General features: G+C 37.8%; 1 protein-coding gene across 1 annotated transcript in view; it reads left to right on the forward strand.

The window, feature by feature from the left end:
* MAML2 (mastermind like transcriptional coactivator 2) overlaps positions 1-23,768 on the forward strand; it is a 1,294,417-nt gene extending 1,270,649 nt beyond the window's left edge. The window contains exon 5 of the mRNA XM_044071221.1: positions 21,602-23,768. Coding sequence (XP_043927156.1) covers positions 21,602-22,575 — 974 coding nt within the window. The 3' untranslated portion in view covers positions 22,576-23,768. The remainder of the gene's footprint in view (positions 1-21,601) is intronic.
* The last annotated feature ends 3,901 nt before the right edge of the window (positions 23,769-27,669 follow it).

Raw genomic sequence — 27,669 nt, forward strand, 5'->3', positions numbered from 1 at the left:
TAGGTGGTGGCTTGAATCCAGCATTGACTGACTGCTATGAGTGTATTTTTGTTGTGCTGTGTAGAGAAGGCTTCTTATGCATTACTGTGTAGTTTTAACTTCTGCTCTTCAACTACTTTCTTTCCTTTTTAGCAGAAATATCCTCCTATTAAACAATGGTGATGCCATCCAATCAAATGTGGATTGCCACAATTGGAAACCAACATCTCATGTTGCCCATGTGAGTCAAGCAATGTTCTGTACCTTATGCTCTTAAGTTGCCAGTTCAGACCCAGACATTGTTACTTAGACTCACTTGTGTCAATATGACTGTGAATGTACAAGTGGGTAACAGTGTTGTCACCCAGTTATCTGCTGTGCACATGTGTAGCTGGGGACCTCTCTTACAAGACGTTCTGCTAATTTTTTTCACAGATAAGTGCTTTAGTTGATACTCCTGATGCCATTTAATGAAATTTGTTTTTTCTAAGAGAATTACTAAGACTTATGTCATCACATAGTTAGATGTTCAAAACCCACATTGACTGACTGTGTGTTCTTATACTGTTATACATGAATGACATCCAGCACAGATATAATGTGTACATATACAGTGGGAAAGACCTCCTCCATCCCTTTTATCTCATACAAATTGTTTGCAATACAATCATATGTTATTATTACAGGTCTATATTAAATTCTCGAAAGCCGACAACGTCGAATCTGACATTGTCAGCACAAGAATATCGAACACTCAGAATCTCAAGCATGTAAATGGAAATCTTTGTAAGGGAAGATTTCCATTTGCTGCAATGTAGTGCGGTCTCGGAGTTGGTATATTTAAGTAGTGGGGGGTGTGGGGGGTGCAGAGGGGCTTGCCCCACCTGCTTAAACCCGTTAGGGTACTTTTTTCTTTTTTGTCTTTTTATAAGGCCGATGTTTCAAGATGTCGACCATATGTTGTTCGATGTTTTCAACCGTCAATCTTATAATATAGACCCATAATTACTACACATAGGTAGAATCTTACAGTTGTGTTAAGACTTTCACTGTGGCATGCCGCATACGTGATTCATGCACATATCATTACTCAGTAGACTTACATAACTTGTTCTGTAATTCCAGCAAAGAGCAATGTTATATGAATGTACTGATATTACACAACCAACACTGCATCAAGTTATTAGGATCAGATTTTACATCGGACAAAGAAATATTAACACATTTTGAAATTTCATGGCAATGAAACAGTTGTTTTGCAAATGTAGTGGCTTAAATGCCCTTGAGCCACATGCATTGAGTACTGACTTGTGTAGCATATCTGCACAGAGTGTATTTCAAGTCTGGGACAGTGTGTGTACAAAACAATGTAAAAAGCTTTCTTGGCCAAGAAACATTGAAAATGCACTACTCAAATGTGTGGGAACATTAACATGGGTACCACCTTATCATCATTCTGACAAATTAATATGTATAAATTATCATCAAAAGTTGTTTCTTCCTTTACACATTAATTTCAGTCATTTGTAGCAAGCTCCCTTGCTGTCCTCTGTGGCAGACATGGTCAATATACAGGTCTGTAGAGTGTCTATTATGATAGGCAGGGGATGGATTCTGGTAACATCTGTCTTTCAGGTAAATGTGTCAGAGAGGAGTGACTTTTGCAAAGAAAATAGTTGTGGCAGAATCAGAGGACCACATTTTTAGGCTTCACGCTCCAAGCTAGGGGATCTATACCCATTACAATAGGACATTGCTGTAAGCCACTCAAGTGTGTTCTTCATGGCAAAAATGGTATGCCACCAAGTATCCCTAACCCCTGCTTTTATATTCTGTCTCAGAGGCCTCAGAACCTTAGACAAAATAGTACTTCCTTTCCATCATGGTTTTATAGGTTCATAGGTAAACACTAGGCTAGCAACCACCAGGGTCTTTATAAGTCTAGCCACGCAACCCAATCCAATTGCATCCTCTGGTAACATATGCATCTTATTTGGGGGGGTATGTCTGTTAGGAGGGGTATGTTAGTTAGGAGGGCTATGTTAGTAAATTGCTAAAATGTTATGTGGGGGGGGTATGTTAGTTAGGGAATGTTTACTGTCTGCCTCTGTCTATAAAAAAACATGAGGACCAGCCCAGAGATGAATTTATGATTACTCAACCAATGTTAAGGAATGTATTTTGTTGGCTTCTGTCTATAAGAAACATGGGGGTCAGCTTGGATATGAATTTGTAAATACTAGGCTATCATTCTGCCAAATATTACAAGCCTAGTTAATAATACCCCAGTTTTGGTGTTTAAATATACAATTCCATGGGATGAGGTATGTAGTCTTCCCACTTGGGAATGCATGAAGCTTCACCCCAGTCCATAAATACATTAAACAAGCAGTTTTGTTAAGGGTTGTATCTCTATATACAACTGTGTTGCTTTTGATGTTGTTGAACATTGACTTTTCCTGGTGTTTCAAGACTGTGACATTTCAGATTCATTTTTCTAAACTTTACTGTTCTCACTGGCAGTTTTCTGGTTCTTGTAATACTTGTTTTGCATGAATTATATTTTGAAAACAACAATGGACAAATTACACTTAAAACTCTGTACTAAGAATGTGGGAAAAAAGACAAGTTTTATAAAATGTGCACACTTTAAACAGTTGGGGTAATGAGTTAAGATCATTTTCTTTGTCCTCAGGACCCACGTTTCATAGGAACTATCAGTCATTGAAATTCTCACTTTTTATGAATTCAGAACAGTTTTAATGTCATCTTCTGTTCTAGGAGGGGGCCATCTATAATACTTACAGTATTATCTGGAAAAACAGATATTATAGTCAGCACAGCCAGTGATGCAGCTCATTACAGAATTACAACTGCTGTAACATTTTGGTTTTCAGATATACTTTAAGAGATCAAAAATTCATAAAGAGTGGATACACAAGGCACATATCCATCTCCTGGAATATCAGTCATAAAGATATTCACCTGTGAAGGGATATTACACCTGGAATTAATCACGCCACTTTTAAGTCATACTACCCTGGAAATGTTAGGGCAAGTGTTAGATAAGTTGTCTTATACCTGCACTGGTGACTGATGTACCCCCTCCTTATAAGCTAGTAAAGTAAATGAGCATTGCACATTTTTGAACAAACTCCCACTCAACCTTTGGATAAGATGTTAAACCGAGGCCCCATCTTCTTGAGTTGTTGGTAGCTCAAGTGGATGCCAAAGATCCCACGGCACCCATTTAAAAGAGTAGGGAAAATTCCTTGATTTCCTGACTAAATTTTCCCTAGTAATATCAATACCACCTTGGATCTCCCCTAAAAAGATGCTACTAGCTTACTGGGACTAACCCTGTCAACAAAAGATAAATTATGGCTTGGAAGATTCAAGCCAAATGTGCATGCTCTGGAGGGGTATATGGACAGACTTGTCCTATGGTAGAATAGGATTGGCCTTTGACTGGTAGTTTATAACACTGGTAAGTGTTAAAACTGGAATTTGTGGTGGATACATCTCTTCCCTCTCCTGCTGTAACATGTCTGTGACTTTTTTATGACTTTGGAAGCTCAGTCCAAAATTGTTTTGCGCGCCAGACTTTGATGTAGTAATATAAAACCATGTATGAGTCATGCAATATGAAGAAATCAGAACTGAAGAATCGGTAACTCGGTGCATTAAAAAAATTAAAGTGTTTGGTTAGAATTTTTGCAAACTGACATTTAAGATTAAATTAAATGTTTTAAAAAGTAAAAAAGTCCTACAACAAATGTAAACAGGACATAACCAGATAGACCCTTACAAAACAGTGTCAGCTGCAAAAAATGCACACCTCCCTTGATGAGAACATCACGGGAGATACTCAAATCATCCCTTATAATCATACAAGTGCCCCAGTTTAATGGCTTTAAACCACATAATGATTTTTTTTATTATAAATCTCGATTGATACATTCAGTACAATAAACCTGGACTCCACTAGTTGTAGACATGACATGCTTTACCCATTTTTGTGGGGTATCAAAACAGCATAATGGAAAGCCTGTCATTATTTCTGAATGAGATCAGATCAAAAAAGTAAACAAGTTCTATAGAAAATGAATATAGGACAAAGCCAGGCTCAATTCCTCAGAGCTGCCCTTGATTTCACCTGAGGGTTACAGAGAATCTGCTGCATCTAAAGCCATTTGCTGCTAAAAGAATGAAACCAAGTATCATTTTGGACTTCTGCTGGTTATTTGTACTTATTTCATAAGAATTCTGTATTATTTGTTACATTTCTCACACTTTAGTAAAGTTTCAAAGCTGAGCTGTTTCCACTGCTGCTGTAGTACTTAATTATATTCTGAATGCTAGTTATATTGTGCCTGCTTGCTTTACAGGACTATAGTATATACACTGTGTGGTTCCCTTGCACTTGAGCTCTAAAATCAGCATTTTATGTTGAGAGTTTTCTGACTGCACTCTTGTAGCAGAAGTGTGGTGTAGCAAACCAATCTAAGTTGGAGGCTGCTGGCTGAAAGCATATTGTGTGTTTTCCTGATTGGTCTGTAGGCCGCATTGTTTGTGTGGTTTTATATTTAATTCTTCAGAGCTGTCCTTGATTGGGCTACTTTGCCTGAGAGGTACAGAGAATCTGCTGCACCTAAAGCCATCCGCTGCTAAAAGAATGAAAATAAGTATCATTTTGCATTTCAGCTGATTATTTTTGCTGTATTTCATAAGAATCATGGATAATTTATTACATTTCTTGCACTTTGTCTGTAGGCCTTGCTGTTGTAAAACTTTTTATTCTGATTCTACATAAGCCCAGTGTTTATGCTAAGCTGCTCACCACTCCGAGGTGGTTACCAGCGCCCTACATAGATGCAACAGCTTTCAAATTAAACTTTCTTTTAAAATAACTATCTCTGCAACCTTCCCCAGTCCCCTTATTGTTCTAGGAGCATCTGAGTTGCACACAGAGCAGCATCACCTTGTTGGATAGCTGCAGTCCACACTGAGTATAGCACCCATTCTTCGTCTGTGTGCTATCATCCCAGTCTAGTTAAATCTACTTACTCTTCTCCCTGGTTAAATCCATAGCAAAAAAACTGAAACCATAGGCACTTTCCTGTTATCTCCATGGCCAGCATGGTGGACATGGGCATCCTGAGGCAATGTATGAATTGTCTGTTGTATCCTGCAAACCACTTGACCCTGAAACAAACAAACACAGTATGTGAGATATATAGTTGCAGTATAAAAATTGAGACAGGACTTTCACTTACTGACAGATCAAATGACAAACAGGTTTTCAGCACATGCACAATATTTTCCTCTCTAAATACATTTAGAGTCATGACACAAAAACCCACATATGCAGAGGTACTCACAAGTAACTTACCAAAACCACAAAGGCCTTCCATATGCTGCAGTCATGAACCACTTGCAAACAATACTAAGTCAATACCAACACAAAGTGAAACACCACACATTCAAACATCTTGGTCATAGGATATTCTGTTGTGAGACACATGGATGCCCCCATCACCAGGTTGGAAAAGAGAGGGTTACAGTCAGTTGCCTGTCAGGATCCAGGATTTGCCAAATCTTGCATGCATTCATGTCACTCAACCATAAGTACCAGTATGACTCAGTCATAGCCCATGTGGGTGTGAATGACATGAGATATACCTCCCTGGACTATAGGAAGACAGACATGAGGGACCTTTCTGAAAACGTGTCGCAGGCAGGTAAAAGCCTCGCATTGAGTAGCATTCTACCCTCACCAATAATGATATCACAAAACAAACAGAAAATGATTGACTTCAATAATTGGCTTAGCTACTGGCGTAATTCCAAGGGGATCCAGTATTTGTCAGCCTGGAATGACCACAGTACTTTGCTACAAATGGTCTGCACCTGTCACCACTAGGCCTTCAAATATTGTCAAAGGCATTAGCCACCTTTTTTTCTTTTCCTTTGTTTAGGCAGTGCCAAAACAACAGACCTACCAACATAACAAATTATTTTAAAGCCAAGCTGAAAGTACTGTTTCTCAATGCTAGTAGTCTTAACAAGAAACTGTACTCCCTGGAAGCTCTCCTTGCCCTGGAGAATGCTGACGTCTGTGCAGTTACAGAGACATAGTTCAAGGCTGTGGAAAACACCATCGCAGTGCAAGGCTACAAGGCCTATCACACATTCAGACCACCTTCTGAAAAGGAAAAAAAATGAAAGGAGGAGGTGTTTCCATTTACATAAAAAAAAATCGCACCACAAGACTGGTCAAACAGGATAACTCACTTGAGCTACTCCATGTTCAGCTGACCATAGGCAAAATCCTCCACCATATCATGAGTAGCTACAGGCCCCCAACTATGAACCATGAAAACCACTCCACATACTGTACCTGAAGTAATTAGTATAACTTACTATTCAGTACAATACTCTACACATGGGCAATTTTTAACTACCCTTCCATAAAATGGGAAACATATGCAACCACTAACATGTAGGCTCAGAGAATCCTGGACTTTGCCAGTGCAAATGCTCTGGAACAGCTGGCCTGCACTTCCAGTAGGGGCCAAAATATCTTTGACATAGTACTCTTAAACATGGGGGAGCATTGCACCCCCCCCCCCAGTGTATTGTCCTCACTGGTAAGATCAGATCATAAATCAGACTCCTTTGAAATAAATGTAGTGGTAGAACCCCCATCAAACCTTAAAACCCCAAAGAATTTTTCCAAGGCAAATGGCCTTCTACTAAGTGATAGCATAGGTAATTTTAAAGCTCCCTCAACCCCAAAAGCATGAAAACCTATGCAGACATATACATGAATGGCTTGTACAACTACTTAAAAACCTGGCATAAATAGATTATACAACAGAAGGAAGAAATTTATGTCAAGAAGCAAGCGGGAGGGTGTACAACAGAGAAAAAAATCCCCTCATTAGTTTCAACAGGTAAATCAGGGAATTAGTCAAGTCCTCAAAAGCTAAACTGAGACTGAAATAACCTCCCAGGTAATAGATAACTACAGAACATTTTTTAGTTATGTCTGAAATCTTAAGGGAAACACTCTACAATGTGCTGAGATGGCTGTAGATGACATTACCTATACTTAACAGAAGACATAGCAAACCTGTTGGCCAATAAATTTGGCTCAGATTTCACCCCCTCTTCATCTTCAGTCACTCCCCATGAAATAACCCCTACCATTCCTCTGTGTGTTATCACAAAACAACAGGTCTTCACTGCACTCTCTAAAGCTAGAAACATAGCATCAATGGGCCCTGATGGAATCCCAGGGTGCCTATTAAATAGCTTGAAACATGATCTAGCAGACCACAGTCTCCAAACAGGCTTTGTTCCAGTATAGTGGAGGACAGCAACAGTCATCCCTCTGTACAAGGGGGACCATCAATGGACTCAGGAAACTACTTACCCATAAGTCTGACTAGCCTCATATCTAAAACTATGGAAAGGATAATCCTGGACCTGATTAACAATGACATGCGAAATCTCAAGACTCTAAACCCAACCATGTTTGCCTTTGTCAAGGGCAAGTCCTGCATGCTCAGTCTGTTGAACCTCTTTGACAAAGTCACCAAGGTCATGGATGAGGGTACGATAGTGCATACCACCTACCTTGGCCTGTTCAAGGCACTTGATACAATACCCAACTTGGGTATTATAGATAAACCCACAAAATTGGGCATAAACCTGTACATCACCAGATGGATAGCCAAATGGCTCACAGGTATGGTACATGTTATTAGAGGGGGGAATCCACATCCAGCAAGAGGCCAGCCTCCAGTGGAGTACCACATGGCTCAGTGCTGGGCCCCCTCCTGTTTGGGATAAACTTCCCAGAAGGCAAATGTTGATGGCCTTTAGCTGACCAAGTTTGGTGATGACTGCAATTTGGGGGCAATGTTTGACTCCTCAAATGATGTTGATATTCTACAGAAAGGACTGATGCAGACTAAGGTCAGAATAAGAGCCATAGTCTTAAACTAAATGTGAAGAAATGCATAATAATACCCTTTTAGAAAATTAAATACCCCTGCAAATTACAGCATTGAAAGCACCTTCCAAGAGTGGACCCAGTGGTGAGAGATCTGGGTACTCAGATAGATCTGAACTTTGACCACCATGTGTCCACAGTGGTGAGGAAATCCTTCAATGTGGGTCAGGTTATAAGTAAGGGCATGGCATCCAGATCTAAGGATGTCATAGTACCACTGTACTCGGCCCTCATAAGATCAATAATTGAGTGCAATGCATCCCTTAGCATGTACCTTGCCAGGCACCTGCAACAGTTGGAGCATCCTCAGAGGTTTCTCACCAAAAAAATACAGGGTATACCCAACATGTAACATATGAATCAATTAAAAGTCCTATCACTGTATTCCGTTTCCTACCAATTACTGAGGGATGATCTGTGCCTGACCTACAAGGCAGTCTCAGACGCAGCCATGATGGAAATGTTGCATATTCGCAAAACAAACTGCATGAGTTGTACCTGTTCCAAGGATCTAAACCTAAGCTCTTACATTAATAGATCATGCTGGAGAGACAGATATGTTTATTATGCTGAGTTAACTAAAAAGACAGGTTTGGGTGCCAAGCCCTCCAGAGATTTCATGCCAACAGACAGAGGGAGGACATGCCCTAAAAGGACAATGCTAGGAACCAAAAAGTATGTATTCATAAACAGAACACCAAAATAATTAAGGGTGATGGAGGGAGGGCTAGTCTGCACACCTACTGACGTTGCAAATATCCTGGACCTCATACTCACAAATATGAGGGAATGTTGCATCCTCCCTTATGTAATGTCTTCACCTGTCAGAGCATATCACAAAGTGACAAACCCTGAAATAAATATAAAGGTTGAAGTCCCAGCAAACGTCAGAACTTTTAAGAATTTTTCCAAAGCTAAGTACCTCCTATTAAGTGAAGGTATATCTGCATTCCAATACCCCCTAAACTCAGAGAACCCAGTGGCCTATGTGGAAGTGTTTACAGAAACCCTGTACAGTCTCAACAAGCAACTCAGGGGATTAATCATGTCCACCAAAGCCAACCTCAAGGTAACAATAGCCTCCCAGGCTAGGGATATCCATAAGGCATTTTTCAATTATGAATGCAACCTTAAAGGGAACACCCAACAGTGTGCTGAACTAATAGTAAATGGAACCTCCTATACTGAACCAGGGAATATAGCAAGTTTGCTGGCCAATAAATGTAGCTACTGACCAGTGGGCATAAAGGTTAAGGTTTTCAACTCCAAGGTACAAGGTTTGATCCTGATGCCTGGCCAGTGCCTGTTTGGAGTTTGCATGTTCTCAGATTGGACAGATGAAGTTAGGGTATGACAGTCCACCTCCACCAAGAGCCTTTGTTACTGCTGGTGTCCCACAGGGCTCAGTACTGGGACCTCTCCTGTTTGCAATATGGCAAATGTACAGGGCTTTTGGCTGACCAAATCTGCAGATGACTGCAAGCTGGGTGTAATGATTGAATCCCCAAAGATATAGATATACTCCAGGAAGGTCTGGCACAGACAAATCACAGGTGCCAGAACCATGGTCTAAAACTTAATGCAAAAAATTTGTAATCATACCATTTGGGAAGACAGCCAACCCTGAAAATTACAACACTGATGACAATCCCCTAAGAGTAAGCCCAATGGTAAGGGATTTGGGAACTCAGGTTGACAGTAACTTGAACTTTGATCACCATGTGTACATTGTAGTTAGAAGTCCTTTGACATAAGTAAAGGCATGGCATCCAGATCTAAGGAAATCATAGTCCCAATATTCTCAACCTCATTAAACCAATAATTGACTACAATGCACCCTTATGAATATACCTGACCAGGTATTTGCAACAGCTGGAGTGGCCACAGAGGTTTCTCACTAAAACAGGTGTAAATAATATGTCCTATGCAGATCACCTTAAAGCTCTGTCCTTGTACTCGGTCACCTACAGACTACTGAGGGACGATCTATGCTTAACCTGCAAGGCATTCTCCAATCCAGCCCTGATGGATCTACTACACATTCAGAAAGCAAACGGCACTAGAATTACTTAATCTAAGGATCTAAACCTCGTCTGTGATACAAACAAAACATGTTGGAGGGACAGGTATATGTCTTAGAGAGTACCACTTCTCTGGAACAGACTCCCCATTCATGTGAAACAAAGCTCTTCCCTAAGCCTGTTCAACTGCAATTTGGACAAATGGATGGGAAATTGCAAATTCACCCCTGGTTTGTCACCTGGGGCCCTTATGGATTGGGGCAGTTTGTAGATGTGCCAAGGCACAAGCCTTTTTAACATGTGGGCCAAAACCATTTTAGCATGTGGGCATTGACAATTGGGAAAATGGGGGCATTAATGGCTAGGCTTAAAAAAAGCTCTAGGGCCATTAGCCTAGTAACTTCCTATGATCTTATGAGGGAGCGGCTAGTGCACCAGTGACACCAGAGTCATTCAAATATTTATAATTATAGTAAGTTTACTTACACAACTGTACTATGTTCATTGTGTAGATCACTGCTGCAGTAGCCTTAGCTGTATGGATAGATTACCCTAAATTACTGCATTTGGGAGATGGAAGGGGAGGGTTGCAGGAGCCCCTGGAGAATGGTCCCAGTAAAGCCTGATCTAGACCTAGAGAAGAAATCAAGTTTGTAGTGATTTGTAAAAGTATGTACAAAAGACCAAGATGCTACTTCTAGAATACGTCTAGAACCCACCCCTTTCCAAAAAGCAATAGATGAAGCCAAGGTTCTGATAGAGTGGGCTTTGACCTTGCCTGAAATAGTTTTGTTGTGATGAGTGTAACAAAAGATAATAGCCTTAGACAAAAATTTGGAAATAGCCTGTTTTGACACTGGTTGTCCCTTCTTCTTAGAAATGAACAATTGATCTGAAGATCCAAAAGATTTATTTTTTTTCCAGACAGTGCTTGAGTTGTCTCTGAACATCCAAGGTATAGAGTTTCCTTTTGCCCTCATTTTTATGTTCAGGAAAGAAAACAGGGAGATGGATAGTATGGAGTAAAGTAAACTTGGATACCAATTTAGGCATAAAAGAAGGATTGGTTCTCAAAGAAACCCTGTTTGTGTGGAAAGCAAGATAGGGTTGACTCACCATAAGAACTTGTAACTCATATACCCTTTTTGCAGAGGTCAGAGCAATCAGTAAAACTGTTTGCCATGTTAAGAACCTCAAGTCCGCCAGGTTAGCTCTTTCAAATGGAGTGTCAGTTTCTCCAACACAAAATTAAGATCCCCAAAAGGGCCCTCTTATGCAAAACCCCTTGCAAAAAATATTTTTACATTAGAATGCAATGAAAGATGAGGATAATTTGGCAGACATGCTAAAAAGGTCAATAAATGAACCTTCATGGAGGAGTAAGAATGGCCATAGGATAGTAACTCACAAATATTGTAAAACCAGAGAAAAACTAGTCTTGAGTGGGTGCAGGTTATGTTGCTGGCACCAACTAGAAAACCTTTTCAATTTGTTAATATATGATTTTGTAGTAGGAGGCATTCTTGTCTCCATTAATACCTGCAGCACATCCTCAGTAAACAGGTGCCTAAATGGAATTTAGACTCTATCATCCAGGCAGTAAGTTGAAGCTGATTGTGACTGGGTGTATCAACCCCCCCCCCCCATTCTTGCATGAGTAGATCCAGTCTGTGAGAAAGCTTGTGGTAATTGCCTCTGGCCATTTCCAAAGGAAGACAGAACCACAGTTGCCTGGGCCAGAAGGGAGTCACCACTATGATCTTGGTGGATCCATTCTGAATCTTCAAAGGACTCTGGATATTAGTGAAAAGGATAAAAAAAACATACAGGAACATTCCTGTCCATGGAAAAGAAAAGCCATCTGTCTTCCAGGCCTCCTTGCATGGAGTTCTAGAGCAGAATCTTGCCAGATGATTGTTCAGAATGGAGGCAGATAAGTCTACTTGAGGAAATCCCCACAGTTGAATCAAGTCTTGGAAGACCCCATGATCTAATTTGCATTTGTGAGAGCCTGCCTGTGTTCTGGTCAGCTTTTCTACCACACATTTTTGCTCTGATGGAGTGTAGGATGCCTGTAGAGTAAGCTTGCCATGTGAAGCTATATCCCAAGATAACATGGCTAGTATGCAAAGGAGGTACAATCTGGTTCCCCCCTTGCTTGATGATGTGCCACATGACTGTGGCATTGTCTGTAACAACTTGAAGAGATTATAGGAACCAAAGATAATTCAGAGAGTTGAGTGCCTTTATCAGGGCATGCATCTCTTTTATATGTATGTGCTTGCATCAGTCCTTGGTGTCCCACACACCTTTCATTGTTATCCCTCCTGAAACTGTTCCCCAAGCAAAGTCCAAAGCATCTATGGTAACTGACTGCTTTTGAACAGAAGTGTAGACCTGGATTTATAGATATTTGCTGTTTCCATCAAGTGACTTTTCTACTGATAAACCCCAGCACTGGGATTTGAAAAGACAAAGAATGTTGGTGCTGGGACCAAAGATACTTTGGATACCATTGTATCTTTGTCATGTAGAGTCTTTCCAGGGGTATCATAAATATCACAGATGCCATGAGGCACCAGAATCCATGAGGTATTTCATAACAGTGACTGAAGTCTGAGTGGAAAACCTTAAAAATAGATCTAGGTATAGCTCTATTTTTCTGTGGATGAAAAGCTCTTTCAACTGAGGTGTTTAGCTGACACCCCATGAGTACAATCCTGTGTGAAGGAGTCAAAAAATACTTTTGAATGTCCTCTTGGAATTCCAGCTTGTGTAAGAGATCTCTCACTCAACTGAGAGATTCCTGACACTTTAAAAAAAGACTCAGGAAAGATAAACTAGTCATCTGGAAGTAGGAACTTGTGTTATCACTCCCTGTGACAATGTGTGATAAAGGCTATGTGGAAATAAGAGTCTGGTCTGGTGGATGAGGAATTAACTCCCTGGAAAGGAAGAATTTCTTCCCACTGCCATCTATAACGTCGATGAGTGATCTTCAGAACCCATTTGTTTGAAACTACCTGTTGCCAAAGAAAAAAGTAGAGATTCAGACTTTCTGGAAGTGAAAGGGGGCTTCCAGGGTGGGTGGGGAGCAAGATCCTTTGAATTGTAATTCTGACTTGCTGGATTGTCCTTGGTTTTAGGGTGTTCCTGAATTCTTTTTGGAACCCCCTCTCCAGTTCTTCTAAAATACCTGTTTACATGCATTTTGTCAATACTGTTTATTGTGTTTTTTTGAGGAGTCAAAGAATTCCTCAGAAAATCTGAAAAAGGAGGGATAAAAAGTCTTAGAGATTCTCTGTTTCACCTTATGCCATTCATCACACTTTTTGATCACCTGTGCAGCAGAGGAACCAAAAACTAAATCGCTATCAAAGGAGAATTTAAAATCTCATTTTTAACATCATTTTTACATCATACGAGAAAGCAGCTAGGCAAAACTCCTCAAAATAGTACAAGAGGCACTTTCCAAGATGGCTACACACTGATCAGTAGCTTAACTTCAGCTCACTCACTGTGAGAAAAGAAACTGAAAGACAAAGACTAGGAACTCTGTCACTTTTAGTAATTTCAGTTACTGGCTAGTAGGTACACTGCCTGGATGCTAATATAGAAGAAACTAAGACATCCCGAAAGAAAATCAACTAGAAAAAGTGAAATGAAAACAATGACTCAGAAGAATCCTGCAGCATTTCAGCAAAAAGCAGTTCAAGCTCCAGCTTTGGTGCAAGACATAGCTTCCAGTAATCTAGAGGAAAAATAAGTCAAATGTGCTCAGAGATGCTTAAACTAAACAAAACACTGAAGGAGTATATCAACTCAAATGACAAAAGGCTGGAAAAATGTAAGAAGCTTTAACAGATATTCACACAAGCTGATAAAACTGCAAATATCAGAGGTCAAAATGAAGAAAAAGCTGGCTGAGTATGACACTATTCAAAAAGAGATGTTTCAAAAAATGGTAGAATTAAAGGATAGGAAATGTAGGGAAAATCTAAGATTGTCTGCTGTACCAGAGAAACTAGAAGGAACAGACTGTATTCATTTGATAAAGGCACAAATAAACAACTGGGCACCAGTATTCCACACCAGGAGCTGTTAACTGTAATGCCACACTGTGTGTATGCTTAAAACATGGCTATGAGAAAACAGCCAAAACCTGTATTAGTAAAGAGACAAATACTAGCAAAAAGAGTTTATCCTGTCCAAACTGTGGCAAAAGAATGTACTAAAAGCTGGAGATAGCAGAGTGTTTGCAGAAAATGATTACTCATTGTACACCAGGCAGAACAGAAACAAATGTATTCCAACAATCAGTGAATGCTAAAAAGGAGGTGTGAGATTCAAGCTACTGTATCCAGCTGTCTTCAGAATATTTTTTCCTGGAGGATTAATGTCATGCTTTTTGATGCAGAAACAGGCTAAGGAGGAAATACAAAATTTTGTCCAACAAAAAGTGAGCCATGAAACAGAAGGGGACTATGCTTCTTATTCTTCTGATAATAAAGCATATATAGAAACTTTGTCAGTGAAAGCTTTTCCACTGTTCCAAACAAAAATACCTGAGAGACAGAAAAGCACAGGAGTTGACTAGAAGTATTGGGAATACCTTGGAATTCACCTGGATTCTGGAGCTGGGAGATGGAGATATATAGGAAAAAGACCAGCAACAGAAATTAATGAATAAATGTGAGACTGCAATGCATCAATCACATTTGTGAAATATGGCTGTATAAGAAAAAGTGGAAAGAGTAGACTTTTGTTGACTTTAATAAACTTGTGAGGAACTGATAGGCATTTGCCTCATTTCATGTCATTACTGTTTGGAAGGTCACTGAGGGGAGAGAAGACTAAGGAAAAAGGTAACTGGAAGTAAATCAATTTCTGTTCTTAATAGTACTTTTATTAAACTTTTCATTATATAAATTGCATGTTTTATAGTAAAGCATTTTAGTTGTTATTTTATATAATAAAGATACTAAAGTTAACAGATGCCTTTTTTCTCATTCTTTCTTTCTTTCTTTCTTTCTTCTTTTTCAGTATTAAGAAACATAGACATTACAATACAAAAAGAGGAAAAATTGCTAACCAAAAGCATGTTTAAATTAATAAGCTATAATCTTGGGTTGCTGAGGTGGAGAATGGGATGCAAAAGTACACAGATCATAACATATGTAGAGCTGATATGTTTTCTCTTACTTTTGCATAGGCGAGTATCTCTGTTAAGACCCTGCTTAATCTCATAACAAGCTTTAAGTGGAAACAAGTAAATAAGAGGACACTGAATATAATGAAAATGTTTCTTTTAGCAATAAATGTTTCAGCTTGTCTTTAGAAGCCTGCAGCTGAGGACTACATTTTTTTCTCTTATGTTTCCATGTCGACAAGCTGATAATAGGGCAATAAATAGCGGAACACCGGTTTCTTCAAGACTGAAAGTTAATGTCTGAAAGTATGCAAGTTATTTTTCATATCTGGAGGCGGGGGAATAAAGATAAAAAATGAACAGACACCAATTAGAGTAAGTAGAAACACAGGCAATAACATGTCTTAACTTGGATAACCTCACTTTTAGATTAGTAAACCTTATGTTTACAGCTGTCTATTTGGGAAACTTTTCCTATTAGAAGGGTTAAACTTCATTATTTGAGGATGTACATAGTTTTCTGTGTTTGTATTAAGTTAACAGGTTATGGGATAGTTCTGGGGGAGGGGGTGTTTGTTGTAAAATGTGACACAGCTTCCAATGTTGATAAAATGTAAACATTACTGGGTGCATGCATCCCAAAAGCTAGCTGGAAACAGGTGTTTAAGAAGCTGATATATATATATATATATATATATATATATATATAAGAAGTGGGAATAATGACTTCTTATCATACTGACACTTTCCATATTATCTTCAAATGTGAATGGACTCACAGGAATAGACAAAAAGGAAGAAATGTTTAATTATAATAAGAAATGCAGAGTGCAAACAGCAATGCTACAGGAGACACATCTGGAAAGATCTGAGCATGTGAATTTAATAAAGAAAAGGTTTCAGGATGGATATTCAGCAGAATATCAGGGACAAAGGAAAAGAGGAGTACTTATATTAATTGCTAGATGAGCTATAATAATGACAGAAGAACTGAAAGAAGGACAATAATGGTAGATTTGTAGTAGTAAGGAGCTACTGGCAAGGGATGAGGATTACACTGGCATGTATTTATATTCCACCTAAAACTACTATTATGGAGCCTAAAAAAATTAGGGATAAATCAGCTTTCAGCGGAAATATTAATTATAGGTAGGGACTGGAATTTAATTTTCAACAATGAGGATGCATCTGGGGTGCCTATTAGGGAAAACATGACAAAAAGGGTAGATTTCTGAAGAAATGTATGAAAATATTTGGTATGGAAGATGTGAGTTCAGTAGCAGGAACTCAGACAGATTTTACATATTATTTCCCAAAGAACAATTACTGGGCTAGACTAGACCGAAACTGTATTTCACTGGAGCATGTACATTTGAGAACTTTGAACACATATCCAATAACTATTTCAGATCATGCACCAATAACTACTAAGATAAAAATACAGGGTAATGAAGTAAAGATAACACACTGCCCCTTTCCTACCTACCTGTTAAAAAGAGAGGATTTCAGTAATGGGTAGAGGAAATTATTCAGGAGTTATTAGGGAAGATAGAAAGTACTTCACAAAATTATAGCTAGTGACTGGGATAAAATGAAAAAGTTTAAAAAAAGGTAGAAATAAAAGAAAAAGAGATATGGTTTAGAAGTAACAAGGATTATTTACAGAAGCTAACAAAGGTTAAAGTACTAGAGAATAAGGGGAATCTCAGAACAATAAGAGGTGCAACTGCAGGGAGTAACTACATAACATGCATGAGTTTAAAAACATTGCTGTTAAGCAACTGTTTTTTTGTTTTATAATAAGTGCAGAGCACAAAATCTTTTGGCACAACAACTCAGGAAACCGAAAGCAGAGAGTGTTGTTGCCAAACTTGAAGAGGCTATAAAAAGTAAATAATGGGAGATCATGTAGAGTTATTAGAGATATTTTAGAAATTTTATGAAAAATTGTATAAAGCAGAAAAGTGGGAAAATCAAGAAAAAGCTCATATGGAAATATTTATATGCCAAGGTTAGAGGTAGATGAGGCAACAATTAACAGTTAAGAAAGGAGAGGATGAGATAAAAAGGTGATGTATAACAAATCTGCAAGAAAATGTCTACAGGAATAGATGGTATTCTGGTTGAAGTGTGGACATTAGGAGGGAAGAAAGTGATAATCTGAAAGGTTTTGTTTAAAGGGGATTGGAAACACCAACATCCTAGAAAAAAAACTGTAGTGGTTGTAATACCTAAAGATAGTATAGGCCATTCAAATCCAACTTCATATAGGCCCATTCAACTTTAAACCACGGTTATCAAGATTTATGTGTATAATGGTTAAAAGAATGGCAAAGGTGTTGCCAAAATCGATAATTATGGTTCAATGTGGTTTTGTGGATAGAAGGTAAATATTTGACAACATTAATAGAACAATGAGGCTCTAGAAGGAATTAGAATGTAGGAAAATACTATTGTTGGGGTGGGTCTTGATACAGAGAAAGCATTCAACAGAGTAAGCTGGGATTTTATGATTAAGGCAATGGAAGCATTTGCATTTCCTGATACAATAATAATGTTAATTATGAGGATATATGAGGGATCAGAGGCAAAAAATCAAAGTGGGAGGGTTTCTTTCTCCGAAAAGTTGTGTCTGGACAGAGAAGCCAGGCAGGGGTGTCCTCTTTCTCCTTTGTTATTTGCATTATATTTAGAACGGTTGGCAAAGAAAATAAGGGATTCAGAAATTCAAGTATATAATTGGTATGGTATTCAAGAAAAGTTGTCTTTATATGCAGAGTATATTATTTTGTACCTGCTAAAACCAGAATAGGACATATCAGTATTGTGGAACATTCTGAGACAGTTCCATTTTTTCATAATATAAAAAATAATAAAGGTAAAACAAAGGCTGTAGCTTTAAATCCACACATGAATTGGTTCAGCAATACCATATTTATGCGGAAATCATAAAATGAAGTATTTAGGGATATGGGTTAAAAGGATTCTGTTATGTCAGCTAAGGATATGTGGGAAAAGACTAATAAAAATAATACAAAAACTGAGAAACTGGAAGCTGACTGATATGGATATGGATAGCAACATACAAGCAGTAAAATGTTGTTAGCTATTTTAGGTTTAAACACAGGTGAGGCATACTTTTATCAAACTAAGAACTTGTGGATGGTAATTAATAAAGAGTTGAAAGATTTAATCTGGAAAGGGAAGAGGGCAAGAGTCAAGTGGAATAAGTTGATCCTTCCAATAGAACAAGGAGGATGAGGAGAACCTGATTGTAAGTGATATTTTAGAGCTACCCAGTTAGCATTCGTATACATAACACAGGCATAAAGCTAAATCCAAAGTGGAAAGGGATAGTGATGATGAAACAGGGGGGTAATTCAAGAAATAAGGAAAGAGTTGGATTTTGGATGCAGATCCTCAAGGAGAATAACAGCAGTCATGCAGAATATTGTATTCACAAAGTAACAGAAAGTATACTAAGAACTACGCCAACACAGGAATGGAGAAAGGAGATTCTGCCAACAGGGACGACTGCAATTAGGGTTAGAGGAAATAGGTAAGAGAGGGCTGGAATTTACTGGAGGAAGCTGGCAAAAGAACCAAAATACTGGGAACAAATAATTTGAGAAGGAATGGTAACAGAATGTGAAAAGTCCAAGAAGACATTTGGACTACAGGCTAGAGATTGCATTCACTGTCGGAGACTGACATCAGATTATAGACAAAGAACAAGGGTTAGTGGGAATTTTAAATGAAAGATCTGCACTGGTTGAGTTTTTAGTTGACTCTAGAACAGAAGCTGCTGTTAAAACGGGGATAATTAGTAAGGCATATCAAGTATTGCATGATAACTATAGGAATTGATCACAGGAAGTCAGAAATTCACAAATAAACAATGGAAGGACATATGTTTAGTTCCCAAACATGCAACAAAATCTAGAAGATTTAGGATTTTTGCATGAAAGTGTTTGCATGGGTACTTTTATACCCCAAGCAGTCTCCAAAGATTATTTCCTCATGAAGATGGCAAATGTTGGAGGTGTGATGGGGAAGAAAGAGGTACCTGGGAGCATGTATTCTTGGAGTGTAAGGAGTTGACAGACTTAAAAAAAATCCCTACAGTTCTCTGTCAGGAATGCTGGGAGACCAATTGAGTGTAACTAAGAAAATGATTTTTTCAGCTGGGACACAGGCTTTGAATTCCCTAGACATACTAAGGTCTTGTTAAGTTTAATACTGGTGGCTGCCACAAAAACAATTACTAGAAAATGGAAATAAAAGTCTAAACTAACCATAGTTGAAGTAGTGAATACTTTAACAGAGATAAAAGAACAGGAATTAAGAGCTTTAGAAAGTGGTAGGAATAAATTACATAAAAAATAGAAATGATGGGAACAATACATGCAGAAAAATGTTTTGTAGGAGGAATGAGGTTTACAAAAAGGTAAAAACTGAATAATTTATGTAATGTTGCATTGATTATATTGTAAAGAACAATATATGTTATGTGTAATGTTTGTAAATCTGAACTTGTTGATATAGATTGATTACTTTTATATAAATGTAAGTTTGCTATTGTTACAAGTGATAATTCAATAAAGCTGTTTTTAAAACAGTACTAGTGGGCATAGCATTGGAATAAGTACCAACTGAGTCATACACACTCTGTTAACAATGAGTACTGATTTGTACAACTGAAAAAAAATAAATTATATAAGTCAGATTTTTTTCCTCACAATAACAAAACTGCAGACAAAACATTCCTCATACTATCACAATTAGTCAGAATAAAGTTTAATGCATGAGCCTGACAATTCAAAATTCTGAAAATCACAATTGCACAAGTATGCACTTTTTCCAAAAATTATCAGTAATCTTCCCATCCTTATCAGAAAGAGTTGGAATGGAAATTCCTTCGGTAGCAGCTCATAGTATTTTCTGAGGGTCTGAGAAACCTCAATGTTCTCCCACTGAAAACACTGGCACATTCTGGAAATAGTCTCAGGGAAAGAGAAACCTCCACAGGAAGAATCAAGAAACTGAGCTTTTCAGAGTCTGAATCAAAAATCTGAGTAGAAAACTCAATATCTGTTCATTTATTTTCTTGTCCAGATTCAGAATCTTGAATTGCCTCGGGAAAAGAGGATCCCTCTTTCTTTTACCAGAAACTACCTTATAAGAAGGATCAATAACATGAATTAAACCCTGAGTCAGACCCAGTAAACCATTCCTGTCTAAGGAAATTTGAGGAGTAGATACATGTTTAGTTTTTTGTGTCTTTTTGAAAGGAAGATTAGCCAACCAGTGTTATTAATGGCAGTAGCAGGTTACCCAGGTATGGACACAACATTCTGAAAAAACTGGGCAGTCTTCCCAGTTTCCATTCCCAGTTCCAACAGGTATGGCTCTCCCTTGTCTACTGAGGGGACCGCAAACAGCCACAGAGGATGTGGCTAACACCCAATCCATAGTGGTTGTAGGCACTGCATGAGAGGAATCTGGGGTAAAAGAGTGGCCTGAGGAACAATTAATGGGCATAGCAGAGTCACCCACATGCAGGTGAGGCAAATTGCTAGCCTGCTGTGTTGGCAAAAGCTGTTTGCTTAATGTTGTATTTTTGGGGTTGGAAGAAGGCTGTGGGACCAGTAGTTTGTTCCATGGTCAAGCCGAAAATAGTGTCTTTTTCCCTGGGAAAATAAGCAAAAAAAGCCAGTAAAATGAAGTCTTTAAAAGTAACTTTTTCACACAGAGACACAGTAAAAAGCACTTTAAAACACTTTCCAGCCCCAAAAAGTAAAATGAACACAATTTCCCCTTAAAAATGCTTTTCATGTACATTAAATTACTTTTAAACTGAGAGGAAAAATGTGATCTTTCATTTAAAAGTACAATACAGCCTCATGGCAGTCCATTAAAACACAAACTCCTAGTTTTAAAATAACTTTACTGAGCAGGAAAGTATTACTTAATATTTTTAATGGAAATTTTTTTCCCCAAAGGGAACTTATCTGATGAGTAAAGGAACAGTACAAGCCAACCATTGATCTTCAAATGCCTTGGAGGAGCATACTCTTCAGCAGCAAGAAAGCTCTGAAGAGCTTGGCACCCAAACCTGTATTTTTGGTCAGCTTAATTCAAGCTCCCTAATGGTTTGGGCACGTGGAAAGTGCCCTGAATCTTTGAAAGCTGGCCAACTGTTATATCTTTGGCAGGATATATCCCATATAGCTAATACTAGTGCAGCAGTGATCAAAATAATGAGCACATATATATATATATATATATATATATATAAAATTATGGTTCATGACATTTTTGTTTTAAGCAGTAATCAGTTTACTTAATGTCTTGAAGTGTATGTGTTGAGTTTCCTTTTTAATTAATCGTAATGAAGACTAAACAGCATTTATAATCTGTTTCATCTTTCAGGTGGTACTTCTCTAGGCCTGACCTCCAATCAAGTATTATCGAATCCTTTTTCTACTTCTACTGTACAAAACCCTGGAATGATGACAACCAAACACGGAACTCAAATGCATTTGGATGCTGGTGACAGAAATATTGGTATATATCCAAACACCACCCTTTGTCAGCAAAGTGGATATAGTGCTTCCTCTGGCATGAGTCGGCCTAATATCCAGAATCAAATGGGAAGTAATCAGAGTAAAGCTATTACTGCAAAGCAGCCAACAAATGCACAAGAAAAAAATGTTTCCTCTTTTGCAGGTGGGCCTGTGGCAAATGCACAGCAAACAAGACCAAATTCAAACCCTGCAGTTTCTGCTATCATGGGACAAAAACTGGCAAAAATGACAATGGATTCTAATGCCAAAGCACAGTGCTGGAGCTCCCAAAGGTTTGTTCCAAAACAGTGTGAAATAGGTCCTTCAGGAGTGCACTTCACTGGTAACAATATATGCCCAAAACAATCATTACAGTCCAATGTGGCCACTCAACAATTTCCACAACACAGCATGGTACCTCCCAACCAGGCTGCACATGGTGGTCAGATGCAGCCTGCAAGCAATATAAACCAAGCCATAAGTGGACAGACTGCAGAAGCATTGAGAGGTCAGACTATGAGAATTGACCAGATAAGACCACATAGCCTTCCCAATATAAGCCATATGGGTTCAAATATGGCAGAAGCAAGCCAAATGTCTTACATGCAGATAGCATCACCAAACAATTTTATATCAATTACACCAAATTCTAGAGAATATCAAGGAACTAGCCATGGCAATGATTTAAGATTTGACTTTCTCAGTCAGCAAAGTGGCAATGCAGAACCTACACAAAACAACAACACGGACTTCATCGATTCTTTGCTTAAAACAGGAAATGTCAATGATGACTGGATGAAAGACATCAACCTTGATGAAATCCTAGGGAATCATTCATAATCTCAGACTTAACAGTCTACCAAACTGTCAGAAAACAACAGTGTACAGAGTTTCACTCATTGTACCTCATTTGTTTCCCTATCCCTTTTCTTTAGTTTCATCCCTCCAGTACTTTTCCAGATGCATTAACATAAATCACTGCTCAAAAAAATCTGCATTTTCCAGTTGTGTGACTTGATTCACAACAAAGACTTTGCCTCAGAACTTGACTTAAAAATAATCAAAATATATCTGTTCTCCAGTGACGTATACATATCTGGACCTATGTTCTTATTTACATAAAAAGGTAGCAGTGTGATGTACTTGTTGATATGCAACATATTATGAATATTTTAAACATGTATGCTATTATAACTTAAAACAAATTGCTTTAATGATGATATATGTTTTGCAAGAGTAGTGTTACCAAGTGAATGCTATAGATATCAAAGGTTAACATACTAAATAACCCCTTGAAAATAACATTTGTTTGGAGCTTAATCCTTGTTTTATGCAGAAGTATCCTGTTATTCACAGGATTAGAGGACTATACTGTTCAGCAATTATAAATCCAGACAGTGTAACCTACTAGACAGAGATCACACGCATGAGTTCAGCATTGCTCATAAAATCATTAAAGATGGTGTGGTGTTTAAATATTATACATTTAGACAGTGTTTCTTAATAGCCATGTAACTGCTACTGTTGCACATCCAGAGACACTGAGAACAAGCCATACAGAAATGTAGTTGTTGTACAGATGATATCTCATATGACTTTCACAGAACTCATGTTTGTAATTTTTATAGCTTGTGACTGAAACCCTAGAATTTCAGATAAGCATTATCAGTTTATCCAAGGCTGACATACTGTAGCTTATTAAATGAGTTCTACTAGCATGCAAAGTTTGCAGTTAAAATTGAATGCTACTTTTCAGCTTATATACCAAGTGATCAATTTTACATATTAGTTAAGCTATGTAAAGGATCGTGGAAGATAATTACTGACATTTTATGAAATTCTGTAATTTTGAAATTCCTGTCAGTTACTTTTACACCTTCTTGAAAGTAAGATCGCATAGCGACTCAGAACCACATTTTGATGGCAAACACATATATAGAACCATGTAATCAAATGGGTTTATATAGATTTTATGAGCACAGTATATACAGAACCATGTCATGTCAAATGAGTTTATATGGATTTTATGAGCACAACATATACAGAATCATGTCATGTGAAATGGGCTTATATGGATTTTATGAGCACTACATATACGGAACCATGTCATGTCAAATGGGCTTATATGGATTTTATGAGCACTACATATAAAAACCCATGTCAACTGGGCTTATATGGATTTTATGGGCACTACATATAAAGAACAATGTCATGTCAAATGGGCTTGTATGGATTTTATGAGCACTACATATACAGAACCATGTCATGTCAAATGGGCGTATATGGATTTTATGAGCACTACATATACAGAACCACGTCATGTCAAATGGGCTTATATGGATTTTATGAGCACTACCACTCAGCAAGCTGTCCTGGGTGCTGTTGATTTTATGTTTCTTCTTTTCTAGTTTATTTATATTAATCTTTCATTTTAGTGGTTCTTAATTAAACCTTAAATTTAAGGGTAGGTCTTTTACTGTCTTATTACTAAATGATGTGAAGGGTTTATAAGAGTATTATTATTATTTTTTCACTTGAATTGCATTTCAGAATGAAGCTAATTATAGTGGGAGGTTTTCTTTTCTGCTTTGATCATTGTTCTGGAGTTATTTATTTTGAGTGGTACATTATATAAGTTATAGTGCAAGTGTTTTGTCCCTAGTACAAATCTTGACTTCCCAGCACTGACTCCGATCCATGTTTGGGCCTGGGAGGAGACTGAGGCTTCCTGGGGCAGCATAATACTATTGCATAGGCAATTGTTTTGATTTTAATCTGTGATTTCTCACACTCATGGCACCCAATGGATGGCATGCAGTTGGCTTATGGTATATTGCCCACATCTCAATATTTGCCTCAGTCAAGGGCCCACCCTTCCCTTTAAAGTAGCACTCTCCTTGTATTTTTGGCCTGTCACAAATATCAGCCATGGAGGTGTGCTGGAGACCACCCCCCAGACACACACACACACACACCCAGGGTAGATACTGTATTCTCCCTGCCTCAACATCAAGTGCTCAAGAAACTAATCCAACTTGAGTTGCCTGAACCATAGTCAGGGCTTTACCCCTCTTCTCCACTGATGAGTCATTTTGTCCCTTCTGGGAAGCAGTTAAACAAACTATGCCCTGAAATGTTTCATAATTTAAGATAAAGTGCTGATTGAACATCCCTCATCACATGCATGCACAAACCTACAAAAGAAAAATTAAATAATTTCCACTTAATGTGTTAAATTTGTATCTTTTTGTACTTGGGTAGCTGATCCACAGAATCAGATACTCTGATTTCAGAAAACAGTATGTCTAGGACATGGGCAGCAGAAATACTCTCCCAGCAAACATGTTAGTCATGGCTTTGATATTTTGGCTTTCTGTGTGGTTAAATTGTGGGGAAATAATATCCTAACTTGTACAATTACCACCCTTATTTTCAGATGGTACATATTTATACAGAATATATTATTCTGTAAGAATCTCTATATCTGGATTCTTAATACTTTTTTACTTTTCAGCATCTAAAATTAAATTGTGTTTTCTTCTCAATCACACTATGACTTGGATATCTGCTTCTGAATAAATGTGACAGTTTCATGCATTTAAAAACAGTCTGCCACAGTCTGAGTACCATGGCTTATGTTCATCTTGCTATGTCATTACAAATCAATAACCATGAGTTTTAGACCAAATCTCTGAAGAAAGATTACATTTTTTTCAGAATCATTTGAATGAAAAATACATGTAGACATAGCTGTAATCCACTAATATAAAATATGTGATTATATCTTTTGGAGCCAAGCTCTCCCTAGTCTGATAAAAATTTATATGTTTTCTACATTTTGTAAACTTTTGTAAGATACTTATTTACTAGAAACTCCTATTCATCAGACTATATTTATACTGAAGTAAATCAAATACACTATAGTAAAAGTTATATTTTGCACTGGTCTAGTTGTCATTGTATTTTGTTGTCTTATACAGAAAGTAATAGGAGTTGTTTTACTGCTTTCATAGTACTGAGGGATGAAGCCCTGAATGAGTCAAACATGATGCAGATAATGTGGAGGAGTCATCCAAGGAAGGACGAGAATTAATGTCTGTTTTTGCTTTATCCATTTTAGTGGGAGGAAGCTGTTGTTGAACCTTGTGCAACTACCTACCACGGAGATGCGACCATGAGGTGTTACAGCAGAAACGTAACTGAAAGTGAATGCTAATATCCAGGCAGCACAAGAATTATATGGGGACTTAGCATTCTTGTGGAAGCATGCATATTTAAGTTCAGCATTGTAGGCTTCCAGGTGCCCGTAGCTAGTTAGGTTTTGAGATTAGGGAACAAAATACCCATCCCACTAAGATGATGACCCCTCACTGATCATCTCTTCCCCCAGAACTCTTCAACGTAAGCAGACTTCGAGAACACAAAGGCATATAGGTCAGTGGGGAAGCTGATGCACAGCCGGTAAGGGCCACAAAGAAAACCATTAGTTGCAGTATAAATTGTGGACGTTCCTTTTTATATGTGAACATAAATGACTAACCTTTGCTTAAATATTATGGATAATATCAAATAAAAGTTAATGTAAGGGTCAATATAAAATTATTGTTATCTTTGTTTCTATGTTTTATGTGTATATACATACACACACACACACACACACACACACACACACACACACACACACACACACACACAAACATACTACAAATAAGGCATGGCCTCTATGTGCAGACAAATAAAAAAATCAACGTACTTCAGATACTTTATAGTTACCACAGAAGATATTAATATTAGTAGTACAGCAGACTCCCTCTTATCTGGCGTCTCTTTAACTGACCATCAAATTTCTGCAGTAGCCCTAGCAAAAGACAACTGAGAAGAACAACACTTCCACCTCCTCTGGGCTAAACAATGACAGACATTTGAGTTTTAGACTTCATATTCATTAGAAAAATGCATACTAACACAAATCCTGTTATTCTAGCTGATTTTTAACCTATAAATGTTATTTTGTATGTTTTTTCTGATTAGCCAGACAATTTTTTTATCCAGCCTAAAGTCTCGTCCCAGCGAGACCAGATAAGAGGGAGTCTATTGTATTAGTAGTTATTAATTCCATTATTCTTACAGTTTATAAACTTAATAATAAATGTTTAAAACATACGAAAAAAAGAAAGTTATCTGGCAAATGAACTTACCTGTTTACTCAAATTCTACACTATCACTATGTTTATTGCTTTGCCGCAGGACTTCCCCTTCTCAGTAAGACATTAAATTGAGAGGGGGAATAAATGTTAGAGAGGTTACAAAAAACACATGCCAAGTCTAGTATCTTAAGAGCATAACTAAACAGTCAAAAATACCAATAAAGATGATGAGATGGATTATGTCAGCAGAAAAATCAAAACTACAGACTTTGAGAGTATCATACACACTCAAAATGCAGTTGTGGGGTAGCAGACTTAAAGTCATTACACTAATGATTGCTATGCATATCATCAAACACTAATGTCTGTTTCTAGGGATTCCAGTCTGATGATCAAGAGTTTGTTATTTTGGAATGTTTTTAGATAGATAGATAGATAGATAGATAGATAGATAGATAGATAGATAGATAGATAGATAGATAGATATGGTTCCCCTGCATTTTGTCAAATGTCCATTTGGTAGACAAATGATAGGGGTGGGGGAACCTCCTACCCACCTTAGCAATGGGTACTAACCATAACCCTAATGCTTCCCTTTCCCCTACCTTAACCCTATAATTGACCTTAAAAAAAGCTGCCTGTAACACTAACACTATTCAAATTAATTTGAGGCAAATGTTATGGGGGGGGGGGGTTAGCATGAAGATCAGCAGAGGGAATAGTTTTAAAGTTCAATATCTTGTGTTGGTCAATATTAGGGCGATCAATGTTCTGTATGTTCAGACTT

The sequence above is a fragment of the Protopterus annectens genome, chromosome 5.part0 (genome assembly GCF_019279795.1).
Source record: "Protopterus annectens isolate FY-2018-M chromosome 5.part0, PAN1.0, whole genome shotgun sequence".
NCBI lineage: Eukaryota > Metazoa > Chordata > Ceratodontiformes > Protopteridae > Protopterus > Protopterus annectens.